Genomic DNA, 27,358 nt, shown 5'->3' with positions numbered 1-27,358 from the left:
TTTTTCAAAACAATTACTGTTGTCAGTCTTAGACATATTGTTTACATTTTCACATGTAAATTGAAACATTTTGTTCTTATTCAATCCCTTGAAATTAGTCTTTGAAATTGGCTCTTATATGTTAAATTTTCTAAGTTCAGGTTTGCTTGAGACAAAATGCCGAAAACCTGTGTGTTCAGTGTTTGTTCATTTCTTTTTCATGCAATATTGTGGTTAGTTTTGCTGGATATTTTGTTTTTGACTATAGGCACAGTTTTGTTGATTGATGATATATAATATTTCAGAACCTCTGGTCTTTTTTGTAGCTGTTGTTAAATCCTGTATAATTCTAAGTGTAGTTCCAGCATATCTGAATTGTTTTTGTTTATTTGTTTCTTGTAAAATTTTCTCTTTGATCTGAGGATTTTGAAATTTAATAATAGTGTTCAAATGTGTTTTTCTTATAGGATTTCTGAAGTAGTGATCCGAAGGTTTTTTTATTTCTACTTTTCTCTCATGTTCTGACAATTTTCTTTGATTATTTCTTGTATTATTGTGTATAGGTTCTTTTTTTTTTTGTTAGCAGCTTTTAGGTAGTCCAATTATTTTTATTTTTCCTCACCTTGATCTGTTCTCTAGATCTATCATTTTTCTTTTGTTTCACATTCTCTTTTATGTTTTCCTTTTTTGGATTTTGTTCTGTCATTTCTTGGTCTTTTATAGCTTCACTGGCAAACCTGGCCCAATTCTAATTTTTAAGGAATTATTTTCTTCTTTAAGATCCTGTATCTCTCTCCAATTGATAAATGGTCAAAGGATATGAACAGACAATTTTCAGATGATGAAATTGAAATTATTTCCACTCATATGAAAGAGTTTTCCAAATCACTACTGATCAGAGAAATGCAAATTAAGACAACTCTGAGATACCACTACATACCTGTCAGATTGGCTAAGATGACAGGAAAAAATAATGATGAATGTTGGAGGGGATGTGGGAAAACTGGGACACTGATGCATTGTTGGTGGAGTTGTGAAAGAATCCAACCATTCTGGAGAGTAGTCTGGAACTATGCCCCAAAAGTTATCAAACTGTGCATACCCTTTGATCCAGCAGTGCTACTATTGGGTTTATATCCCAAAGAAATGCTAAAGAGCAGAAAGGGACCTGTATGTGCCAAAATTTGTTTGTGGCAGCCCTTTTTGTAGTGGCTAGAAACTGGAAAATGAATGGATGCCCATCAATTGGAGAATGGTTGGCAAATTATGGTATATGAATGTTATGGAATATTATTGTTCTGTAAGAAATGACCAGCAGCATAAATACAGAGAGTCTTGGAGAGGCTTACATCAACTGATACTGAGTGAAATGATCAGAACTAGGAGATCATTATACACTTCAACAACAATGCTGAAGATGTATTCTGATGGAAGTGGATATCTTCCACATAGAGAAGAGCTAATCCAATGCCAATTGATCAATGATGTACAGAATCAGCTACACCCAGAAAAGGAACACTGGGAAATGAGTGTAAATTGTGAGCATTTTTTTGTTTTTCTCCCCAGGTTATTTTTAACTTCCATATCCAATTCTTCCTTTGCAACAACAACAACAACAACAACAACAACAACAAAAACAACAAAATTTGGTTCTGCACATACATATTGTACCTAGGATATACTATAACATATATAATATGTATGGGAATGCCTGTCATCTAGGGGAGAGGATGGAGGGAAGGAGGGGAAAATTTGGAACAGAAGGGAGTACAAGGGATAATGTGGTAAAAAATTACCTATGCATATGTACTGTCAAAAAATGTTATAATTATAAAATTAATTTTAAAAAAGATTCTATATCTCTTTTCTATTTGGTTAACTTTTTTTTCAAAATCTTCCTTTTTTGAATGATTCTTTTTCTTTTAGTTTTTCCTCAGTTTCTCTCATTTGATTTTTAAAAACTTTTTTGAGTTGTTTCCATAAAATCTTTCTGGAAAGATAGCTATTTATCATTACTCTTAGGGCTATTGAAGGGATTCTGTTTGTTTTACTTCAATGTTCTGCTCTGAAGATGAATCTCAGTCTTCCCTCTTCCCATAGTAAATTTCTATGGTTGGCTTCTTTCTCCTTTGCCTGCTCATTTTTTTAAATGAAAATTTATTAGTGTAAGCACTTCTAATTCTGGGATGGGGAAATGGTGCTTTTGGTTTCACTTCAGCTCTCTCCTCTGACTTGGGATCCCAAACTAAGACTTCCACCCTTACATAAGTGCCTGCAGCCAGCAGCATCCCTGCCCCACTGCCTCAGCACTCACAGATGAGCTGGTTCCTCCTCACCCAGGGCCACTGCTCTACAGCACAGCTGGGCCTGGTGTTCCTAATCAGCTAGAATTCACTCAGTCTTCCCAGACTCAGACCCCCAACTCCTCATGCTATCTGAGGGGTAAAAGTTCCTCTTGTGTGGGCTGAGGCTGGCTACCTTTGAACCCAGCTAGCCCAGGATTACCCTCTAATTGTTTCTGTAGAGCTAGCCTGGAGGTGTTTACAATTCACAAGGATTAAACTCTAGTACCAGGATCTTTCTTTAGTTCTTCTGGTTGTTTCAGCAGGACCCCTGTTCTACCCCAAGTCTTATTTGTTTTTTTACTGGTCTTTGTTCACTCTGAGACTCAAATTTGTTTTATTTGTGGAGGAAATATGGAGAGCTTGAAATTTTCAGACCTCCAGCATTTTCCCAGAATCCTCCCTAATAAATAGTATCTTCTAGGAATGCAAACATTTTTGATAGCATTTATTTCATGGGAAAATAATGAGTTGACTTTTTCATTTTTTTTTTCATCTTTTCAACATCATTTATTAAATGCCTGCTATATGTAAAGCATTGGAACAGAGGACGCATCTCTCTCATGAATAGAGTCCTGCCAGTACAGTGTATTTTATTTTCAAATGCTTATAATGAAACACTAAATTGCACATTCAACTGCATTCAATAATAAAACAATCAACAAGCATTTATTTAAGTGCCTAGTATGTTCCAGGGACCATGTTAGATACTTGGAAAACAAAGACATAAATGAAGAAGTTCTGCCTTCGGGAGCTTTGCTTTGTAATATATTCATGTATATATGCCTTTTCTTTTATATAGAAAGTAATTGTCTTATTTTTCTGAAATACATATATATATATATATATATATATATATATATATATATATAATCCATTGTACCAGTGCTAAAGGATAAGCTTATGTATATAAAAACCATACATTTTTCGTTCAAAATCATACTCAAAATAGCATGGGTAGCACAGCTAACAAAATGCCAGGCCTGGAGTCAGGAAGACTCATCCTGCTGAGTTCAAGTCTGACCTCAGACACTGAGGTAAGTCACATAACCCTGTTTGCCTCAGTTTCCTCATCACTATAATGAGCTGGAGAAGATAATGACAAATAACTACAAGATCTTTGCCAAGAAAACTCAAATAGGGTCACAAGCAGTCAGACATAACTGAAAACAACAACATATAACTAACAACATATAAACAAGGGTAACGAGGTGAATCAGTGTGTAGAGTACCCAATCTTAATAGATATTTATCGATTTATTTTTGTATTTTTATTTCAGGGCACTTTATTTTGAATTCCTATCATTTCTTATTATTGCCTTGCATGAGTCTAATGGGGATTGGCAATTTGAATTTGGCAATGAACTTTATAACTAATAGAATCAATATTTAAAGTTACCTCAGAAACATAACAGAATCAAAAATAATGTTACATCAAAAATAAACTTCTAAAAGAATAACATTGTGGCAGCATTTTGAGCCTTGAATATTGAGTAAAAAGATGTGAATTTGAATCTAGGTCTGTGTCAATAATCTGTGTAACATTGGATAAATAATTTCTTTTGTGACACAGTTTTCTTAAAAACTGAGGCAATTGTACTAAATGATATCTAAAGTCCCTTCCTATTCTAAAATATCATGATGTTTTCTAGAAAATGTTTTAAAAAAACTAATTGAAAAAAATTAAAGCTAAAATTTGAAAATTTTAAAAGGCCCTTTAAACCAAGGTTTCTGCTACTAATAAACTGTGGACTTGGAAAAATAACGTCTCTGAGTCTGTTTCCTCTTCTGTAAAAATGAAGTGGTTTAAGTAAATGTCTATGTTTTCTAGCTAAAAGTTTATGATTATAACATATGTTACAGAGTCATTTAATCATAGACTATAAGAATGAAAAGAATGCAAAGTCTATATGTTTGCAAGAGTTTTGACACAAGTGGAAAATACAGTAACTCTCCAATCTGACATTTCCTTCTTGAGTATGTCCTATGTAGGTATCATCTCCAAACAATCTTAGGGATCCCATTTGTTAATGGACCCTATCAAGTTTTATATGAATAGCTACTTCTCTTAAATGGATTGGTTTTGTCTAATAGTGATTCAATGAAAAGTTAACTTGTTAACAAGCTCTGAAATCAGCTATTTAAAATTGTGTGATTATACCACAGTCACTGATCAGTAAGAGATTGAAATACAAGCAAATTGTAAAGGAGATAAAAGACCTGAGTGAAAAGTAGGTGGGGAAAGCATCCCTTTAGACTGATTCTGATCTTAGTCATATTAAGGCATATTATATATCCCATTGCAGCTAGTTATCAATTAATTGTTGTCTCCCTCATAGGAAGTCAGTCGTTTTCCTTCCAGTCTGTGTCCACTCACAATGTATAATGGCTATACCTAATAATTCTTTTTCTCATATAAATCCATCCATATCTTCTAAATGAATTATAGATAGATCATTGTATTCCCTCTAATAAGAATCATAAAGCATCTGGCTAGTTTCAAGCTTATTGCTTAAGATAATTTCTTGAAAAAAATGCTAAGAAATGCTTGTTCTTATGTCAAAGTTAATTCAGTTGTTTCCCAAATAACCTGATATAATCTATTCTTTCTGCATTTTTTTGGTTAATAATTTCCAGAACACCCCTTCCAATTATTTTTTCTTAGTTTAAAGGGAAAGCTTTTTTTTCAAATCTTCAAAAACAACACAAAAGGCATGTGTCTTCAGAAATAGACTATAATAGTTAATGTCAGGGCTAAGCCTTTGACAATTGAGAAAGGCTGGACATAATGTAATAATCAGCTTAAGGAGCTTATTTGAGATGAATGCTCTTGTACAAACTTTAGTATTTTAATTATGAAACTTTTTCAGACTTGAATTTAAAGTGAATGACATGGGAAACTTAGAGTTTTTATTTTGAAAATTAAGATATCTGGAGATTTATGCTATTAAAAACTTAGAACTAACAATAAATAGAAAACATCTATCAAAAGGGAGACACTGCTTATAAAAGGGAATTAAATGTTCTCTCTTCCTACTATTTTTCCCTTTGTTCTTTTCTTTCTCCTAATGTGCTGGCGTATTCACATCAGTGTGTGGTTATTGTTGTTGTTGACTCATGTCTGACTTTTGATGATGTAATATGGAATTTTCTTGGTAAAGATCCTAGAGTGGTTTGCCATATCCTTCTTCAGCTCATTTTTCAGATGAGGAAACTGAGACAAACAGGGTTAAGTGACTTGCTCAGGATCATATAGCTAATGAATATCTGAGACCAAATTTAAGCTCATCTTAAGTAGATGAGCCTACTGCTCTGTTTAGCTAATTACTTTTATATGAAAGTATAGATGAAAGAAGACCATATATGTACACATAAAGTGTATTCACATATAAGGAGACCATATGTATACATATATCTAGGAGACCATATGTATACATATATTTTTATATATGTATACATACACACACATTTGCACACTCTGTGGTATATTTCTGTGTCTCTGTGTCTATAGAAGTGATTAATAATTAAGATTTGAGTAATAATATGAATAATATGAATGAGGCCCAGGATATTGTGAAAGAGAAAGATTAAGAAAAAGAGAAGGAAGAGAAGGAAGATGAGGAGGAGAAAGAGAAGGAGGAAAAAGCAAGGAAAAGAAGACAATGAAGATGATGAAGAAGAATTAACCAGACTAATTAGTACTGTGAATCAAATTTACATAAATTTTCTTTTCATTGCTCCAACGTGGACCCAGGGCCTATACCAACTAAGAACTTTGATGGGTTCTAATGTACACTTTTAGAAGGCTAATCTAATAAAATGCTCAGCTTATAGTTCAGAGATATGGGATCTAGGCACAGTTCTAAAAAAAAAAAAAAAGTCTATTGATGTCAAGTTACAGAGCTCATTTTCTCCATTTGTAAAATTAAGCTATTTATTTTTTTCTTAAATTAAAAAAAATTATTTTCAAATCTTCAAAAACAACATGAAAGGCATGTGAATATGTCTTCAGAAATAGGTCATAGTTGTTAATAAGTAAAGGGAGAACTTTTAGCAATTGAGAAAGGCTGGCCATGGTGAAATGAGCACAGTGTAAAGAATTTATTTGTTATGAATGCTTTTATATAGAAACATTTTAAGAACACAATGGTAATGACAACATACATCTAATCTAGCTAGGAAAGTAAAGCAGAGAAAGGAAGAAAGACTAAAATGATAGGATTCAGGTTGAACTTATCCAGAACAAAAGGGCTAAGAGACCAGCATGGGAGAAGGGTCTTAGAATAAGGTTTAAAAATGGAGGTAGAAATGAATGCAACCTGCAATGAATAGAACCCAGAAGGATATTCAATAAGTTGGTTAGAGGAACTATGCTATGACATATTTAACCAGTATCTAAAAATGGTGATACTTGAACATGGAAGAATAGAAGGAAATCTCTTGCTTTTAGCCAGAAGTGTAGAATCAGGCCATGCATTTGTGCTTAGCACAATGTCTGGCACATTGTAGCCACATAGCGCATTGACTAAATGAACTACAAGTAACCATAATTCTGAAGGATAGAAATTAATAGGCCCCAAATCTGGTCTTGTGAAATGCAGTTATGAAATTTGTATTTTGGAATTCTTTTATGTCACAGCAAGATTTAATGCATTTGAGCCGCCTATGTGTGCTGGACTACAATGGACAAGGTGAAAGAAAGAGGGGCCATCAGAGAAAACAGAAAAAGACAATCTCTCATTGGATCATAGGGATGGTTATAGATTAGGTCTAAAAGGTAGATTAGAGATAATCTAGTCTAGCTTCAGCATTTTGTTGAGGAGGAAGTGAGAAGAGCCACATGATTAATATGTGGCAAGGACACAACCTCTGATAGAGAGCTCTTTCTCAATTTGGACTCTCCTACCTAGTCTGTACAAGCAGAAAGATAATCTGAGAGCTAAAAAATAAATTAAAGAGGAGAATCTTTGCTTAGAAATCCTATCTACTGACTTAGGGGATACTTCTGTCCCCATGGCTTTTGGAAGGCGTGTATTTACCTTGAACTTGCAATAGACATGAGTTCATTCTGAACCCCTTAGAAATGTAATCCTGATCATAAACCTAAAGGATCTGAGCTGCCTAGAAATCCTACCGGATAAGATCTAGATTGAGCCCCAGAGCCAGGACTGAAGTCTCAAAGCACAGATGCTGTGAAAATCACAACTTGATAATGGTAATAAGCATCCCAAGATCTACTGGTTTTCTAGTGCCAGCCTTTTCCTGGGCAGGATCTTCTTCAGTCTATACTGTGTGCTGCCACCTTAAAATTACATATGCATGACCATCAGCAGCCTTGTAAGAGAACCAGATGTGGGAGCTTGGATTTCTGTTTCAAAGTGGTGGAGAGCACTGCTGTTCCCTTGAGCTCATGTTCAGGAAACACTGTCTGATACAGACCCTTCTGCCTGCCACTTCCTGACTGCCTAATTGCTACTCTGATGATAATAGTAAATCCACCTGCTATCATGAAATCTTCAAAGTTGTCTAGGCGCTATGCAAGCATCAAGAGGGATGCCAGCCAACTGTACCCTTACAAGGAGCCACTACAGTTCAGGTGAGTGTTTCTTTGTTTTTTTGAATGGTGGATATCATTAAGTTTTTGCTGTTGTATGTCACTTCTGCTATAGGAATAGACCAGAGAGAGAAGAGACAGACAGATACAGAGACAAAGATAGAAACAGACACAGCTACAGCCACAGGAAGAGACAGAGGCAAAGACAGACAAAGAAACAGAAAGATGGGGTCAAGGGAAAGAGAGACAGGTAGAGAAAATGAGAATCAGGAATACAGAGAGACAGAAACATAGACTAATTGGAAATATTGACAGAAACAGAAATTAAGAGATAGTGATTCAGATAGAGAGAAAACTTGAGGGAGCACTCTAGAAGCCCCAAACCTGTGTTCCAACTCCAGTATCTGTGCTGAGTGAACCTAAGTAGATTATTTTTCAACTTCCTAAAAATACAGAGAGAGTTGAAATAGTAATGATAAAGATAATATAAGAATTAATATGATGCTCACAAAATGATTCAAATAAATAGGTACCAAAATTATTTATTAAAATATTAAACACTAAAATCTTACCAATAGAAATGAAGTTAGGAATACTTTGCAACCATAAAATGTGATGATAACTTATATTATTGCTATTAGATTAATTAGAAGAAATAAGAATAATTTTCAAGGGATGCCACTTATTATATTCAAGCACAGACTAATTATGTTACTAACAAAGGGTTCTGAAGTGGAGGTCCCCCTGAATCAGCTTTAAAGATTTATAATGAGTGTATTAATTGTATGCAAACAAATACTTGACATCGTTCTCTGAAATCATTTAAGCATATTTTCCCCTGAAATCTCATTTCCAGTTTACATTTCCTTAGCGAAACCTTATTCATAAAACTAAAGGCCATTTGTCACAATTACCTTAAATTCTCAAATATGATATTGCATAAATGAGATTTTACTGTATTTCTTTGCTTATTTACTCATGTTATCCAAAGAAACAGTTTTATTACTATAAATAAATTCCTATTTTAGTGAAATTGTTCTAGGAGGAATCACTTTGTATTTTACAAAACATTTCAGAAAATCTAAACTTCTCCCCTCTCCTTTCTCAATATGCTCAGATTTGTTTCATCTGGAAAAACAAGTCCATTCAAGTGAATCCTTATAACAATAGGGGGCAGTAGTGGGTTAGTGCTTAGTAGAATCCATTACACTATGCTGATAAGATATTGGGGTAAAACTGAGTTTTATTGTTTTGCTGGAGTATATTGTTTTCTGATAGACTTGTGATGGAAACTGCCATCCACATCCAGAGAAAGAATTATAGAGACTGAATGTGAATCAAAGCATGATATTTTCACCTTTTTGTTGTTATTGATGTTTGTTTTCTTGATTTTTTTCTTATTTTTTTTACCATTTGATCTGATGTTTTTGTTAAGCAATGACGAATGTGTTAATATGTTGAGAAGAATTGAATATGTCTAACCTATATAGGATTGTTTGCTATCTTGGGGAAGGGGAAGAGGGAAGGAGAGGGATAAAAATTTGGAAAACAAGGTTTTACAATTGAAAATTATCTTTGCATGTATTTGGAAAAATAAAATACTACTAAAATTAAAAAAAATTAAAAGAGTATATCAGAATAATCCTTTCCTCCCTCTCCCAATATCTTCTTAAACTCAGCAATTTGGATGATAGTGATAATAATGATGAAAGAGGGGACAGCAATGATCCAGAACAAATCTTCCAGAATATACAATTCCAGAAAGACCTCATGGCCACAATTCGCTGCAGACCATGGCCCATGAAGGAAAAGCTGAAAGCACTAAGGTAAAGATAGCTCATTACTGAACATTTTTAAACTTTTATTGACTTTTGACTAAGGGAAGGAGGTCACGCAACAAAATGGTCTATTATAGAAAGAATGGCAAACCATCTTCTATATATATGAGGAGTGATGGACCATTTTAAACTTATGAGATAATGAATTAAAAGGACATAAACTTCTTTTTTTGTTAATTATAATAGAAACCATGTATTGAGATTATTATGTTTGGGACAAAATCAAAGAATATCAGAATTTAGAATTCCAAGTTTTATTTAATGATACAAAATCCAAATTATGCTCTCATCTAAAATATATGTTATAATTTCAGACTTTATTTTTTTGAACTTTATGAGCTCATTACAAAATACAGGGAGGCAATATAAGAAAGCTGATAAAAAAACATTGAACTGGATATCATAGGAACTAAGTTTGAATCTAGGCTCTGGTATTTACTACCTATGTGGCTTTTGATAAGTCAACCTTTCTGGGCCATTCTTGGCTACATAGGTTATATTTATACAAGAAAATTCTAACAACAAAATTCAAAATTATTCCTTTTTACACTTCAATAATGCTTTCAATTTTTAATATAGTTTATCTTTTTCACCTGGTTTCTTTGAAGTTCCTGATGTTTTGTTCTTCCAAAAGAAGTTATTTTTTCTAACTCAGTAAAATAATTTCTAGTAATTTAATAGAGATTACCTTGAATAAATAGATTAGTTATGTAAAATTGTCATTTTAAAATTATATTGGCTTTTCCTACCCAGAAATAATAAATATTAAATTATTTATATTTGAGTTTATTTGTATAAAAAGTGCTTTATATTTATGTTCGTACAATTCTGTGTCTATTTTGACAGGCTTACACTCAGTATTCATACTGTATAGATATTTTAAATGGGCTAAAACAATATAAAATAATATTGCTGACACAATGTGTTTTCTCAATTTTTCACTTTTGATTAAATTAATTTTAACTTTAACTTTGTCTAAGATCATGATTACTATCCCTGCTTTCTTTTAGATACTAAATTAATCCTGCCCTTTATTTTATCTTTATGTGTATCTCTCACTTTTATAATGTATCCTAAAAACATATTTTTATTTTTACTTAATATTTACTTTTTATTTTTTAAAACATATGCATAGTTTTCAACATTCATCCTTGCAAAATCTTGTGTTCTAAATTTTTTTCTCCCTTCTTTCTTTCTGTCACCTCCCTTAAATGGCAAGAAATCCAATATATGTTAAATATTTGAAATTCTTCTATACATATTTCCACAATTACCATGCTGTACAAGAAAAATCAGATCAAAAAGGAAAAAATGAGAAAGAAAACAAAATGCAAGCAAACAACAACAAAAATGTGAAAATACTATTTTGAGATCCAGACTCAATCCCCACAGTCCTCTCTGTGGTGCAAATGATTTTCTCCATCATAAGTCCATTGGAATTGGCCTGAATCACTTCATTGTTGAAAAGAGCCAGGTCCATCAGAGTTGACCGTCACATAATCTTGTTACATGTACAATGTTCTCTTGGTTCTATTCACTTCATCCAGCATCAGTTCATGTAAGTTTCTCCAGCCCTTTCTACAATCTTCCTGATGATCATTTCTTATAGAACAATAATATTCCTCAACATTCATACATCACAACTTATTCAGCCATTTCCCAACTGATGGGCATCCAGTTCCTTGCCATTACAAAAAGGGCTGCTATAAACATTTTTTGCACATATGGGTCCATTTCCCTTTTTCATTATCTCTTTGGGATATAAGCCCAGTAGAGACACTGTTGCATCAAAAGATATAGACATTGTTAGCCCTTTAGGCATCGTTCCAAATTGCTCTCCAGAATGGTTGCATAAGTTCACAACTTCACTAACAATGCATTAGTATCCCAGTTTTCCCACGTCCCCTCCAACATTCATCATTATCTTTTCCTATCATTTTCTGAGAGGTATATAGTAGTACTACAGAGTAAGCAACATGTTGAATTCAAATTTTTAACCTGCTTTTCATTTTCATTTTATAGGCAAATCCATCCCATTCACATTCTAGACTACAATTATTTGTCGTATACTATCCTCCTTCATGTTTTTCTTCACTTTCTTTCTTGCCATTTACCCATCTCCTTATCCCTCTGCTTTACTTAATGAGCCCTTTATAACTGATTTTTAATGTTTGCCTCATTTGGAGGGGATGTTATATGTTGAATTTTCTCTTAAATTCTGCTGTTTGGGGCTGAAATATTTTGAGTTTGTTAAGTATCTATTTAGGATTACACTTAACTTTGCTGGGTAAGTTACTCTTGGTCACAATCTCAGGTTTTTTGCTTTATAAAATATAATATTCTAAAACCTATGGTCCTTCAATATAGTAGCTGCTAGATCTTGTGTAATGCTTATGTTAGCTCCATGATATTGATTTTTTTCTCCCTCAATTCCAATATATTCTCCTTAATCTGGAACTTTGAAACTTGGCTGATATTCCTTTAAGTTTACCTCCTGGGATATCTTTCAGGTTCAATGTTTTTTATGTTGTTTGCTTGCTTTGTCTTGTTTTGGTTTTAGTTTTAGTTTTCTATGTCTGCTTTGCTTTCTTGTTCTAGAACTCCAGGGCAATTTTACTTGATTCTTCTAATATTGTATCACAAATTTTTATCACAATTTTATGCATCCTGACTATTTTTATATTTTTCTCCTTGATCTGTTCTCAGAATAGAGATGTTTATTTTCTATTCTATTTTCTCATTTTATTGTTTCTTAGGATCTCTTTAGGTTCCCCTTGTTCAATTTTAGTTTTCAAAGAATCATTTTCTTCCTTAAGTTTTTGATTCTCTATTTCCAGTTGGTTGATTTTCTATTTAGAGTTTTCTTAACTTTCTTGGATTGTTTTTATTTTTTTTTTAGTTTTCCTCAATGTTCCTTATTTGATTTTTTAAAAGCCCTTTTTAAGTTCTTCCAAGAATTTTTTTTGTACTAGGGACCATTCATCATTTCTCATTGAAAAAGAAGTGGTTTTTTTTAGCTCCATTATCTTCCTCTAACTATAAACCCAGATTTTCTCTGTCCGCATAGTGGCTATCTATGGTTGTGTTCTTTCTCCTTTGTTTTTGATTTTTATTTATTTATTTTTGTTTTATTTTGTCTTTAGCAGTCATTAATGTAATTGAAATGTAGTTCCAGGGGATAGGGAATAATGCCCCAAGCCTCGGGACCTTCTTTTATTTTCTGAGATCTATCTCAGGACCCAAACGTGGGCTCTTCTTACCACCACCAAGGCACAGTTAGAATCCCCATATACATTGTCCTACAAATGATCTTGGTCTATATAATCCCTTTGGTAGCTGCAAACCACAGCTGTCCTCTCTTCCGGAACTGAAACTAAGGAGTCTGCTCACCTGCAAGTGCTCATAGCCAGCAGAGTCCCTACTCCTCTACTACTGCACTCACCAGATGTGCTTCTTCTTCCTGCAGCCACAGTCTAGGAGTTATCTGGTCAGCACCTTGGCATCCCTTAAAACTGAAAAGTTCTTCAATCTTTTCCATTAAGCTATCAGACCTGCACACCCTCTATGAGATCCAAGTTTCTAAGGTTGAGGCTACCTCTCAACCCAGCTACCCCCAGAGATTTTTGTTTGTTAACTCTGCAGAGTAAAACTGGAAGTGTTTCCTTTCATCCAAGCCAAATTCCACCCTCAGAAGGTTGAATCTTTGTTGGGGTCTTTGGAGAACAACTGTTTAACCTTGTGTTTATTTCTGCTGCTCTGAAGCAATGTTCTGTATTTTGCAGGGGTGGGGGATTTGGAGGATCTAAAATTTTATGATCTACTCCACCATCTTCCTAGAATACTCTCTGTCCTATCCACAACTAATAATGTTAAGCCAATAATGTTAAAATATATCTTTTCTAACCTGTACTTGTATATTTTCCTTAAATCAAGCATAGAAATTTATATTTGTCCTTGAAATTTTTCCTTTTGTTAGATTTAGACAGCACAGCTTGTCTAATTTTTTTCAAATCTTATCCAACATGTTAGCTATCTTTCAAAGCATCATATCATACAAATAAATATTAAATATTTTATATATTTCCCATATCATTGATTAACAACATTTATCAGCCTAAAAAAGAACCTTGTGTCAGTCCTCTAATGATCTTCTTCCAAGATTATAGTCATCCATTAATCATCACTCATTTGGTCCTGTTCATTCAACCTGATCCAAATCCACTTAAAATTTCTACTATGCAGTCCATATATTTTCATCTTCTCCACAAGGATGCTATGAGAGGCTTTTGTTAAATGCCTTACTGAAATATGGCCATATATGATTATGACATTCCCTTGATCTAGAATCCTTGATTCTAGTTACTTTATCAGAAGAGGAAATTAATTTAGTCAGCATCACTTGATCTTACTGAACAGAATCCTGGTTCCTAATGATCACAGTTTTCCTTCATAAGCACTCCAAAGTAGAAGTCAAACTCTTTACTTTATATGAGCAAAATATCTTTCAGATCATTGGTTTTATGTTTTACCATCTATAGATCTCCCCATCTCAAGTTTTGTTTTGTTTTGTTTTGTTTTTTCTCCCAAGAGAAGCATTAGTAGCTCACAAATCCACATTAAGTAGCTATTTTGATATTGGAGACATAATGTATCTGCTCCTGGAAGTATTACCAGATGTAGCTTTATAGTAAGGAGAAAAAGCCATTAAAGATAAGCATTATGAGAAAGAGGAAGAGAATGAATAGGGGGAGTGAGGGAAAGAAGAGGACATGCAGGAGGAGGAGGAGGAAGAGAAGGGGAGAGAGAGAGACAGAGAAATTGGAGGACTTCATAATGGGCTTAGTTCTGAGAAGGACTGAGAAGGACCAAAAATCTTCATTATGAGCAGATCTTTTATAGGGAAAATATAACTTGGGGATTTTTCAGGGGAAAAGGGGAAGTGTCAGGGGGGTCAGAGAGAGGGATCAAGGAGGAGACAGATGGAATAACTGGCAGACTAGGTCTCAGACCTGTCTAAAGATATGTTACTTTAATATATCAAAGGTTGTTTAAAGATTTCCATAGGTGTGAAGTATAGATAATGGAGGATGATAAAGAGTTCCATCCTCACAATCACTCTACAAAAACAGGATAGTCTGGGACTTGGTTATGCTTGGCAATAGCTGGTTGGGTTTCTTCCTGAGTAAGGCAAAAAGTAAGTGCACATCTTCACTGCTGTCCTCTAATTCTTGTGTTTTTTCTCTTGGTCCCATAAATCCATCTTTACTAGCTTATGGTAATATAGCATATTACTGGTTATGTCTTCAGAAAGCTAATTGTGGTGTTTCTCTGAGAAGTCCACTAAGCTATATCTCCTTGGAAAGCAAATGAATATGACCCCATATAGGCCATAGTGAAAACTCTGAGTCTGAAGCTAAACATTGGCCTTTAATATAGTTGTTGTCCACTATGCTACTCTTAGGAAGAAGGGCTACTAGCCTGTAATATATTGTTACTGCTGTGTGTGATTACTGATTAGTGTGATATTATTATTATATATTGACTGAAATTTGTACTTTGGAGATGTGGGCAAAATTAAAGATGAGTTCTCCCCACTAAAAATGTCTTTTTTTCATGAAAATAATGAGGAAGCAGTATAAAAACACTGGATAGGGAAACACAAGACCTGGGTTTGAATCCTAGCTTGATTTTTGCATGTAAATATAACCTTGGATAAGTCACTCACCCAATCTCTCCAGAATTTAAGTTTCCTTATCCATAAAATGAAGGGTAAAGATTGCTTTCGGAAGTATATTTCATAAATGAATGATATGATCTATATTGATGGTCATGGTACTGGTTTATAGTGAGACTAGAGAAAAGAAAATAATATGGCAACAGATATTTCAAATTTTGTGTCCAAGAGACATCTTTTTTTATTATAGCTTTTTATATACAAAACGTATGCATGGGTAATTTTTTAACATTGACCCTTGCAAAAACTTGTTTCAATTTTTCCCCTCCTTCTCCCCACTCCCTCCCCTGGATGTCAGGTATTCCCATACATGTTAAATATGTTAAAGTATATGTTAAATACAATATATGTATACATATTTATACAGTTATCTTGTTGTACAAGAAAGATCTGATTTAAAAAGAAGGTAAAAATAACCTGAGGAGAAAAAACAAAAATGCAAGCAAACAATAACAGAAAGAGTGGAAATGTTGTGTTGTGATCCATACTCATTTCCCAGTGTTTTTTCTCTGGGTGTAGCTGGTTCTGTTTATTACAGATAAATTGGAACTGATTTGAATCCTCTCATTGTTGAAGAGAGCCATGTCCATCAAAACTTATCATCATGTAGGATTGTTGTTGAAGTGTACAGCGATCTTCTGGTTCTGTTCATTTCACTCAGCATCAGTTGATGTAAGTCTCTCCAAGCCTCTCTGTATTCATCCTGCTGGTCATTTAATACAGGACAATAATATTCCATAACATTCGTATATCACAATCTATTAAGCCATTCTCCAAATGATGAGCATCCATTCAATTTCCAGCTTCTAGCCACTAAAATAAAGGACTTCCACAAACATTTTTGCACATACAGGTTCTTTTCCCTTCTTTAAGATCTCTTTGGGATATAAGCCCAGTAGTAATACCACTAGATCAAAGGGTATGCACAGCTTGATAACTTTTAGTTAATATAGTTCCAAATGGCTCTCTAGAATGGTTGGATTGGTTTACAGTTTCACCAACAATGCATCAGTGTCACAGTTTTCCCACATCCCCTCCAACATTGGTCATCTTTTCCTGTCATCTTTGCCAATCTGACAGGAGTGTAGTGGTATCTCAGAGTTGTCTTAATTTGCATTTCTCCGATCAATAATGACTTGGAACACCTTTTCATATGACTAGAAATAGTTTCAATTTCCTAAGAGACATCTCAAATGCAATTTAGGAACAAAGATAATGAATTTTGGCTAAAACAAAACTCATTATCTTCACTCCTAAATCCTTCCCAGCTCTTCCCTTCCCTATTACAATATCATCCTCCAAGTCCCAAAGGTTCACAATTAAGAGTCATTCTGGATTCTTCATTCCCTCTCATCATCCTAAATCCAATATTTTGCCAGATTTGAGTTCATGAAGATAAAAGTCTTCCTGATTCTGGGCTGAGCACTTTAACACCGTGCCACCTAGCTGCCCCTAACAGTGTTGTTCTATTGTAGTATTAGAACTGAACACAATACGCCCAAATGTGATTAGTCTAAGCAGAGCAGAATACACCAGGACACTCCCTTCATCAATCTAGCCTTCTCAATTTAGCCTTGGATCCTTATTATCTTTGTCAACTATCCCCACATCAAACAATTGATTAATTTTGAGGATTCAGTCTTTCCATATTAACTGTCTGGATGTTTTAATTAACTGCCCTGGGATCGGGCAAATAGAACTTTAATACTCACATCTATCTTCTAGAGGTAGCTATGTAAAGAGTTCTAGACTTGGAATGTACAAGACCTGAGTTCAAAAACTATCCAAATATTAGCTTTGTGGCCCTAAGCAAATCAATTAATTTCTGCCTATGTATTGTTCCTCATCTTAAAATATATACATATAAATATATAAAATATATAAAAATATAAAATATAATAATGTCACCTACCATCCAAAGGTAGGTTTTTAAGAATAAAATGAGATATTTATAAAGCATTTTACAAACTTTAAATGGTTATATATAAATGCTAACTATTATCATCAATGGCCATTTTTCCTTGGGTGTGGCTCTTAAGTGGTTTTGGCTTTCCTATGCAGATGAAGTAATTGTGACATAAAAGAAGCAATTTGTTGCAGTGGAAAATGCCCTGGGTTTGGAGATGAAAGAATCCTGGCTCCAATGTTTACCATCCATGTGACCTCAGGCTAATCATTGGCTTCTCTGGGCCCCATCTGCAAAAGGAACTGGTTGGAATAGATACCTTCTAAGGTCCCCTCCTATTATAATCAATGATCCTAAGTTATATCCCCCCACACACTGACATATGACTGAGTGAGACAACTGAACTCAACTTACAGAATTTCTAAAGCTAATGAGCCAAACTTAGCTCTCTATACCCTATAATTCAGAGAGAGGGTATTAATATGCAGGGATAGTTCCTTAAATATCAGCACAGGGAAGAATATAAGCTGCATTACAATCTTGAAGCTGGAGAGGAGGAAGCTAAAGAGCTCATGGAAAAATTGAATTTCCTGATCATGACAAAGTGGTTCAAGGAAACATTTATATAATTCCATCATTCCACAGCAATAGTTCATAGGTTCTGCAGCAACTGTTTACAGCTTTCCTTATTCACATGTGTTTGGCCCAAAATTCAAAATGTAAGAAATGGAGTTGTCTGGACATGATGACCTTTCCTTCTTTTGCAGACGGGCTAAGGAGATCGTATTGAAGTTTGAAGGGAGACTGACCAGGACAAGAGGCTATCAAGCAGCAGGTGCTGATGTAGGTACATAGTCTTCCTTACTACAAAGAGCATTGTGTCAGCTGCTGGTCCTGCAGCACTGAGTTTGATGGGTCTTTGAATTCTAATTATCTCCAACCAAGCCCAGTTTGGACAACAAATCTCATTGCTTTTAGTTTCTTATCCACTTGCATTGGTAATATATTACACCAGTCATAAGTCCCCTAATTCTTTGTACCATCACTTTTCTGGCTGAAGTTATTTCCCCATTTATTCTACTTATTTATTGCATATAGCAGAGGAAGTTACAAGATTGTGGATATAAAGATGGCCTCTACATCAGAAGGATCAAAATTCAAGTCCTACCTCAGATATATAGTAACTATATGACCCGGGGAAAAACATTTTGTCTCTGTCTGCTTTAGTTTCCTCATCCATAACATGGGGATAATAATAGTGCCTACTTCCAAGGGTTGTAGTGAAGACCAAATGAAATAATATTTATGTAGTATAGAGCTAGGTGGAAGAGCTAGTCAGGAAGAATCATTTTCATGAGTTCAAATCTGGTCTCAAATACCAGCTTTGTGATCCTGAGCAAGTCACTTCAGAGTTTCTTCATTTGTAAAATGATCTGGTGAAGGAAATGGCAAACTACTCCAGTGTCTTTGACAAGAAAATCCCAAAAGAGGTTATGAAGAATTAGACATGACTGAAAAATGACTCAATGACCAAAAATCACAGTGTCTGGCATGCATTAGGTGTCTGATAAGTGCTTATTTCCTTCTTTCTTTCCCCAGGCAATTCACTAGGATTATGAATGGATGGATGGATAGATGGATAGATGGATGAATGAACATAAATGACTAAATATTCAGTATATGTAAAGCACTGTGCTAAGTGCTCAAAATATACATAGAAAAGCAAAACAGCCCCTGATCTCAAGTTTATAATAAAGGGAAATAATGTAGATAGGAAAGAGGGTCAAGTGGAAAGACCCAGTGGTTCATAGGATGCAGTGGCAAAGCATATAATAATACATCTTTCTTATTGTTCTTTCTGATAATAAAATCATATCTACTTTTTATGTTAAACAATTTTAACATAAAAACATTTTTCAAGGATCTGGTAGTGAAAAATTATTTCTATAGCTCTTCAATAGTTGTAGATGCATAGAAAGAGACTGTTCTGGCATTCATAGTGACAGAAACAATAGCTGGGTCAGAGCTATAAACATAAATGATGCTCTTCTGGACAGTTATAAAGGGCTAAACTAGAAGCAGGGTCAGGAGTCTGAGAAAAGCTGTTCTTCTCAGGCTACTGTATTTACCTACCATCACTACCAATCAGTCAGTAGTTGATCCACAAGAGTCCTCTTCTCTATAAGTGTAGCCAGAAGAGAACATACCTCACTTAGAACTCTGAACGTGTATGAGATCATGGGCCTAGTCCAAAAAACATCACTTGGTCTTACCAGAAGTTACAAATGAAAACTCAAAGCATTAACAGACTCTCATTTCCACAACTGGGAAGAAGCATTATTTAATTTATCAACTGTGTTTCTTTGTATGCCTTTCATTGATGCTAATTATTTAAATAGATATTTGGCCTTCATTAAGATGATTAATTAATGGAGTTTTTCCTCATGAAGATGATACATTTTATAGCATGTTGACTACCAGTCTCAGCAAATCACTTCATAAGACTATAATATTGATACTGACAGAAGGCCTTCATTAGGCAGATAATTTGCTCTCTATAGAATAATAATCAAAACAACTTATGTGTATGCTACTTGTTCTTCTTTGCTCTGTAGAACTGTTCTATAAATAGGACTACTGCTTGTATTTATTTGTGTGTCTAATTCAGATGTTTTAATCTTATATATAAAATCAGAAATATAATCAAGTAATCATAGGCAATTAGATGGTACAATGGATAGAGTTCCAGGGCTAGAGTCAGAATGACCTGAGTTTAAACTTGACCTCAGACTTACTAACTGTGTGATCCTGGGCAAGACCCTCCCTCAGTTTCCTCATCTGTAAAATCAACTGAAGAAGGAAATGACAAACTGCTCTAGTTCTTTGCCAAGAATCGCCTTCCCCCACCCCCCACCCCGCAACATAGTAAAGAACAATCAGACAATGAACATGACTAAGAATGACTAAATAGTCACTGTTGTTTCCCCTGGCTTGGACTGAGGATTTTACAATCATGAGCAGGAAGGAAGGAAGGAAGGAAGGACGGACGGAAGGAAGGAAGGAAGGAAGGAAGGAAGGAAGGAAGGAAGGAAGGAAGGAAGGAAGGAAGGAAGGAAGGAAGAAGGGAAGGAAGGAAGGAAGGAAAGAAGCTGTTTTGCCAAGTCCTGCATCACAAGAATTAACTGTCTTGTAGCTAAGGATCTCTTAATTATATTTGCAGTAGGGTATTTCCTTAGTAATTTTGTTTGTCTCCAAGACAAACTCTGCTTAGTTTTGTTTGAGATGCATGATTGAACAAGGTTTTGGGTTTTTTTTTTTAAACGAATAGTATTTTAATAGCCTTAGATATTATTTAATTTTTAAATTTAATTCAACAAACATTTATTTTAGCACTTCCTATATACAAGACTTTTTTTTCCTTTCAGGGAATCCAATGATAATTTAATTTCTTAAATCAAGTTGCAAACCAACAGGATCTTTCCCTAAACTGCTCTAGATTGGTGAAGTTGTTACAGTTAAAATATCAGCAATAATCAAAGAGCTAAAGATAGGAATACAATCACTAGAATAACTCTAGAAGTAGCAAAGCATGCTGAATTTAATAATAATAGCTAGCATTTATATATTGCTTTGAAATTTTCCAAATCCTTTATAAATATTATTTAATTTTATCCTCACAACAGCCTACTTAGTTAGATGCTATTTTTATCCTGACTTCAGAGATGAAGAAATTATAGCACAAATTGAGGTGACCTAACCAGGAACACAATATGCAGTGAGACTGGATTTAGTCTAAATTTGAATTCAGCTTTCTCTAACTCCAAAAGCAGCACTCTTCCCATTGAACCACTTCACCATTGAATTTAGAGTCAGAGTCCTTTTTCTTCCCAAAACTACCTCTATAATTTTAAGTAAGTCACCGACACTCTCTAAAAGCTTTTTTTCCCCTTTTTCTCATTGTAGAATGAGGAGGCTTTCCTCCTTCAGAAGTTGTACAACCTTTTTTTTTAGATTATGGACCCCTTTGGCAGTTTAGTGAAACCTTACAATTTCTTCTCAGGATACCATTTTAAAGTGCATAAAATACAATAATACTATTTTAAGGAAACTGATTATTTTGAAAAACAATTACCAAAACATAAAAAATTCATAGAGCTCAGGTACAAAGCCACCAGTTTCAATGATCTTTAAAGTTCCTTTTAGTTCTGAATTTATGATCCTAAATTTTGCTAGGACCTCTGCCTGAAAAGGTTTCATGTCATCCAGAAATATAAATATTACCATCTTGGATAAAGTTATTTCTTGACATATGAATCCCTAAATATCATATTTTTATCTTGGACAACTGATGGTGTTGGTTAAGTATCTTAGTTATCCTTCCCAGGTATTGCCTATACTCAGTATAAATGAATTCTCATTTGTAAAATTACAAAGTCTTTTAAATTAAAATCTTCCCAATTTATTGATTTTTAGAAATTATTTGAAGGGAATAAAAGCCTGATAAGAAGACTTATAAAATGATGATATTGATATGACTAAATTTTCAAATAACATGAATCTGGGAGGCATAGTTAAAATACTGACAGAAGAAGGATCCCAAAAGATCTCACTAGGTTACAACATTGGCCTGAACATAATAAGATGAAATGGGGATAAACATAAAGATTTTACTTGGGTTAAAAAAAAAAAAAAAAAGAATCAGCCTCACAAGGACAAGATCAGAGATATCTGAGCCAATAATAGTTTGTTGCGAAAGAGCTGAGGCTTTTAGTGGGCAGGAGGCTTAATATATGAGTCAACAGTGTGATGTGGCAGCCAAAAAAAATATGATTTGGAGCTTAATTAAGATGCTTTTGTTGTTGAGTCATTTTTCAGTTGTGTCTGTCTATGACCTCAGTTAGGGTTTTCCTAGAAAAGACACTAGAGTGGTTTGCCATTTTCCTTTCTAGCTCATTTTATATATGAGGAAACTGAGGCAAAGAGAATTAAATGACTTTCCAGGATAACACAGCTAGCAAGTATCTAAGACCAGATTTAAACTCAGATCATCCAGACTTAAAACTGGGCCACCCTCTTGCCCATTGAGAGGCATAGTTTCCATAAATAATGATTGTGTAGTCCCTCTCTTAGTCAACCATATTGGTAGTATTCTTTTCAGTTGTAGAAGCCACAATATAGTAAGGAAATTAGAAAAGAGCATGTAGAACATGTAGAAAAGAGAACTCAAGTTTGTAAAATCTTGAGTCCAACCCATATTAAAAAAAAAATTGTTGAAACAACTAGGGAGCTTTGCTCTAGAAAAGATAAGGCAATGAGACACGTCTTCAAGTATTCAAACGATATAGAAAAAAAAGATGAGACTTCTATTTGTCCCCAAAGAGTTGAACCAGAAAAACAAAAGCAAATAAAGAAAAAATACAGATAGAAGTTATAAAGGGACAACTTAGGCCTTATGTTAATAAGAATCATCCAAATATATATAAGGGACTGCTTAAAAATAGGGTCCCACTCATTGAAGATTAGCAAGCAAAAGCTGAATGACCTCTTCTGAGGTATGTTATACTTGGATCTTCTTTTAGACATGGACTGGACAAGGTGGCTGCTGAAATTCCTACCAACTCTAAATAATATAATTCCTTGATTTTATGATATCAATTTTATAAGAATATAAAAGTTTAAGAAAAAAAACTTGACTTCTTCACTCTTCCCTTGTAATTCTCTATTCCCTAGATCTATGTATTTCAAATTTAATTCAACAAATGCTTCATAAGTACCTGCTGATTGCAGTTCACTATGCTAGATTCCAGGAGAGACAGAAAGTTTAAAGGAAACATGGCCCTTTTCAATACAGAAGTTGTTATTCAGTTGTTTCAATTATGTCTGATTCTTCATGATCTTAGCTGTGATTTTCTTGGAAATGATATTGGAAATGTTTGCTATTTCCTTCTTCAGCTCATTTTACAGATGAGGAAAAGAAGGCAAACAGGGTTAAGTAACTTCTCCAGAGTCACACAGTAAATATCTAGGATTGGATTTGAACTAAGGTCTTAATAATTCCTGGCCCAGTGCTCTATCCATTGCACCACCTACCTTCCCTTGAATCAAATATTGATACATAAAGTATAATTATCTCCTTGGCTTGCTGAGGTGTACTTATTTTCTTTTTTCAAGATAAAATTGCATGATCAAGTATATTATGAAATGTTATTTCTTGTTGCCCTTAGATATGTGATGAAATTGACTCCACCAGTTACTTTATTTGCCTCTCTCAGCTTTCCTTTACTGCAAAATTTTTTTTTTATGTGTGTTATCCACTTACATTTATCACAAATGTTCATTTGGACCTGGCTCAGTTTTTCAAATAATGGTAATAGTTGTTGTTTGTTAGGTTGGATCTTATATATTAATGTAATATATACATGTTTATCCCATGTCAACCCAGGAAGCATGACTTTATCTGACAAAATCCCTGACTATGCTAAACTGATAAAGCCTCTTAGACTGAATTTTGAACAGCACTACCCCCCCAAAAAAGAGTCTTCATACTCCAGTTTCATAATGAGTTATGATTTGGGCCTCTTCCAGAAGCTCAGGTGAAAAAAAAAGCCTCTTGATGTTTATTCTTTTTCATTAGTTCATTGAAAGCTAGAAAAATTATTCTAAGCCCTGGGACTAAAATACAAATTCAAATTATTTGTTTAGTGATTAATTCCAAAATTGGGAGAAAATTGTTGAGAAAAATGTAATTAATATTTTTGTTCCATTTTATCAAGATGCAAGGGAGAGAGCAGAACTAATGTCCCCATTTACAAACAAGAAAATGAGATTCAGAGAGGTGACATGATTTGTCAAGGGCTTTACAGCCACTCTGTTACAGAGATAGAGCCCAATCCCAAGTCTCTGTACAAAAAATTCAAAAGAGTATTAATCAGAATCCAAAAGAACTCAATAGACTAGAACAATGGGCCAAAATCAATAAAGTAAAATGATTAAAGATAAATGTAATCTCAACAATAGATTCAAAAAGTCACTAACTTCACAATTACAAGGTGGGGCAGATATAACTTGACAATAGTGTAAATAGAAAAAAAATCTCAAACACGTGCTCAGGATAAGTGAACAGCAATGTTGCAGTTAAAAAAAAAAAAATCCAGATAGTTAGACTATACTTTAAAAGGCAGTAACTATGAAGAGGAAAAAGATAGTTCCACAGTATTCAGCCCTGTCTAGACTATATCTGGAACATGACATTCCTTTTCTAGATAGCTAACTTTAAAATGTATACATAGACAAATTAAAGAATACTAAAATTTCTTTAGATTGTGAAATTAGAGGCTTGGTTGAAGAAATTAGATGTGTTCATCCTGGATCAGGGAAAATATAAGGAAGATTTGCAATTGTTATTTTCAAGTATTTAAAGGACTGTCTTAGGAAAAAAGGAATAAAATTCATTGTATCTATCACCCTAAAACAGAAATGAGAATAAATGAATATAAACTACAGTTTTGCATAAAGAAAATATTTCTAATATTTAGAGCATTATAAAAATGGAATGGACTACTTTGGGATATATTGGGTTTCATCTAACTAGATGTCATCAAGCAGAGGATGGATGACAACTTATGGAATGGCAAAGGAGAATCTTGCTTAAGTTGAAATTGGACCAAATGTCCCCTGAACTCCTCTCTTGTTCTGTTAGTCTTTCAGTCTCTGACTAGTTATCTCTCAAAATGAGTCGCTTATTTTCTTTGGTTCTCACATACAAAATGAGGGAGAAGAACTAAATAATACCAAAAGTCCCCTCCAGCTGTACCATTCAAATATTCTAAAAAGAGTTCTACTTCTACTCCTCTATGTTAGAGAGCAAGGGTAAAATAGAAGAGAGATTAAAGGAGATTACAAGAGAATTGAGGAAGGGAAAGAGGAAAGAAATAGATAAAATGAATAGTGAGTTAAAACTGAGTGACTGGGATTATGGCAGTACCACTGATGTAAACAAAGACACCAATAAGAAAGCTTGAGGTTTTTGTGGTTTGGTATGAGGCAGAGAAAAATAAGATGAAGTTTATATATGTGGAGTTTGAAGTGAGAAAAAGAAAAAGATATACAAATACAGTCATTCAGGAAACCATTAGAAATGCAAGCTTGTCACTGGTGACAAAGATAGTGACTGAAGAATCACATAATTGGCATTGGAAGAGACTTCAAAAGTCATTAAGTCTAACCAATATTTAACCAGAAATCCCTTCCCTTTATAATTATAATCCCCATTATAATTCAAGCTTTATTTACTAACTTCCAGTGAGTGGAAATCAACTATCTCCCAAAGCAATCCATTACATTTTAGACTGTTTTAATTGTAGGGAAGTTTTTCTTTACCTCAAGTTTAAATTGGCTTCTCAGGAACTTCTATCCATTACTACTAATTCTGTCTTCTGGGATCAAGTAGGATAATTCTTCCATATTTAAAGATAAAGATCACACCCTGCTCCCCTTTCCCACCCACTCTATAATTTTCTCTTTTCTAGATAAAATATGTACAGTTATTTGAACTACTTGCAGCCTGTGGGTTACACTTTTGATACCTCTGGAATAGATGATCTCTCAGGACTCTTGTCACTTGACAATTCTATGAATATTAACCATATGCCAAATGCCAAAGCAAGATGATGAAACATAAGAAAGTTGATTCTCACCAATATTTAGCAAAGTCTGAAATTTCTTATATTTTCTGTAATGAATAAACTACATATCTACATGTTATCTTCTAAATCATTTAGGATGCTTGTAAAAGTTGAGGTGGCTCCTCGGAATAGGCAGAGAATACCTGCTGCAACCAAAGGGAACCCATCAACTGCATCTTGATTCAAAAAGGGTCATATTGAAAATTCAGTGGAAGATGTCTAATGTCAGGAAAATCCCTGCACTTTCCCCTCCTCACTCCCCAACAAAATATGAAAACATATTCCTAACTTCCTCTCATCTTTTATATTTCTCTGGCTATGTACTTGGATACCAACATGATCCATAGATCTTCTGATTACTACTTTATTACTGAAAGTGACATCTGTTTCTTCCTATCCATTTTTCTTCAGCTCTGGAGAAAATTTGTACGGCTTGCCTATAACTTTGTAGTCATCTTCATTCCATGGGAAATGAGAATAAAGAAAATAGAAAGTAAGTATTTGTAATCTGAAGAGAGATAGAGAATGTTGGCAGATAACTCAAGTGTTCTATTCTAAAAGTTCTTTGAAAATACAGGAAGATTGTGCCAACATTTTCTTTTCATTTTTTAAATAATGAACATATTTTCTCTCTCATTCCTCAAAGTGAAAAAGAAAGAAAAACAAAAGATTTATAAAAGTATGTATAAACAAAGAAAAACAAATTCCCCCATTGGTTATATACAAATATGTATCTTGAATCTATGCAATGGTTTCAAACCGACAGCATTATCCAAAATATGTGAAACTTTAAATGTCTTTTTCCTCAATGAGGTCTTGATGTGAATATCCCAATAGATATACCCCCAGACTTCTCAGTGTTCCCAGATCTTCATTTCTGTTGAGGTCATAGATCCACATCCTATTTAAGAATATTTAAACAAAATCCCAAACAGGTTGATCGAATTATAACCCCATCAAGTTGATTACAGAACTGTTCTAGCCAATCTTCTTTACATATAATAGGAAGAGATACAGATACAGGGCAATAGAAGAGGGATAACAAGTTAGAGTTGCAGAAAAAGTACAGAGAAACAAAACTAGGCTTTTGCTGTTATTACCAAGGCTCAAGAACAAAATTTATCTGTCAGGATGAAACAAGAGATTGGGAAAATTCCAACCACATTTTCATAAAAAAATCTAGGCAAGTGGATCACAATGGGAATATGGTAGTAATTGATAGGGAAGAGAAAGAGATATGTAATTTATCATTCAGGGGAGTCCACTGGTGGGCAGCAATGGAGTGCCCCAACTTGCAGACAGAGCGCATTGTCAGGTTAAT

General features: G+C 34.1%; 1 protein-coding gene across 1 annotated transcript in view; it reads left to right on the top strand.

Annotated features, from left to right (window-relative positions):
• The first annotated feature begins 7,815 nt into the window (after positions 1-7,815).
• Positions 7,816-27,358, top strand: part of TMC3 (transmembrane channel like 3) — a 58,230-nt gene continuing 38,687 nt past the window's right edge. Inside the window, exons 1-4 of the mRNA XM_074285228.1 lie at positions 7,816-7,917; positions 9,555-9,701; positions 18,121-18,196; positions 26,449-26,530. Coding sequence (XP_074141329.1) covers positions 7,829-7,917; positions 9,555-9,701; positions 18,121-18,196; positions 26,449-26,530 — 394 coding nt within the window. The 5' untranslated portion in view covers positions 7,816-7,828. The remainder of the gene's footprint in view (positions 7,918-9,554; positions 9,702-18,120; positions 18,197-26,448; positions 26,531-27,358) is intronic.

This window comes from Sminthopsis crassicaudata, chromosome 2, assembly GCF_048593235.1.
Source record: "Sminthopsis crassicaudata isolate SCR6 chromosome 2, ASM4859323v1, whole genome shotgun sequence".
Taxonomy (NCBI): Eukaryota; Metazoa; Chordata; class Mammalia; order Dasyuromorphia; family Dasyuridae; genus Sminthopsis; species Sminthopsis crassicaudata.
This window is presented reverse-complemented; position numbering and strand designations above follow the sequence as displayed.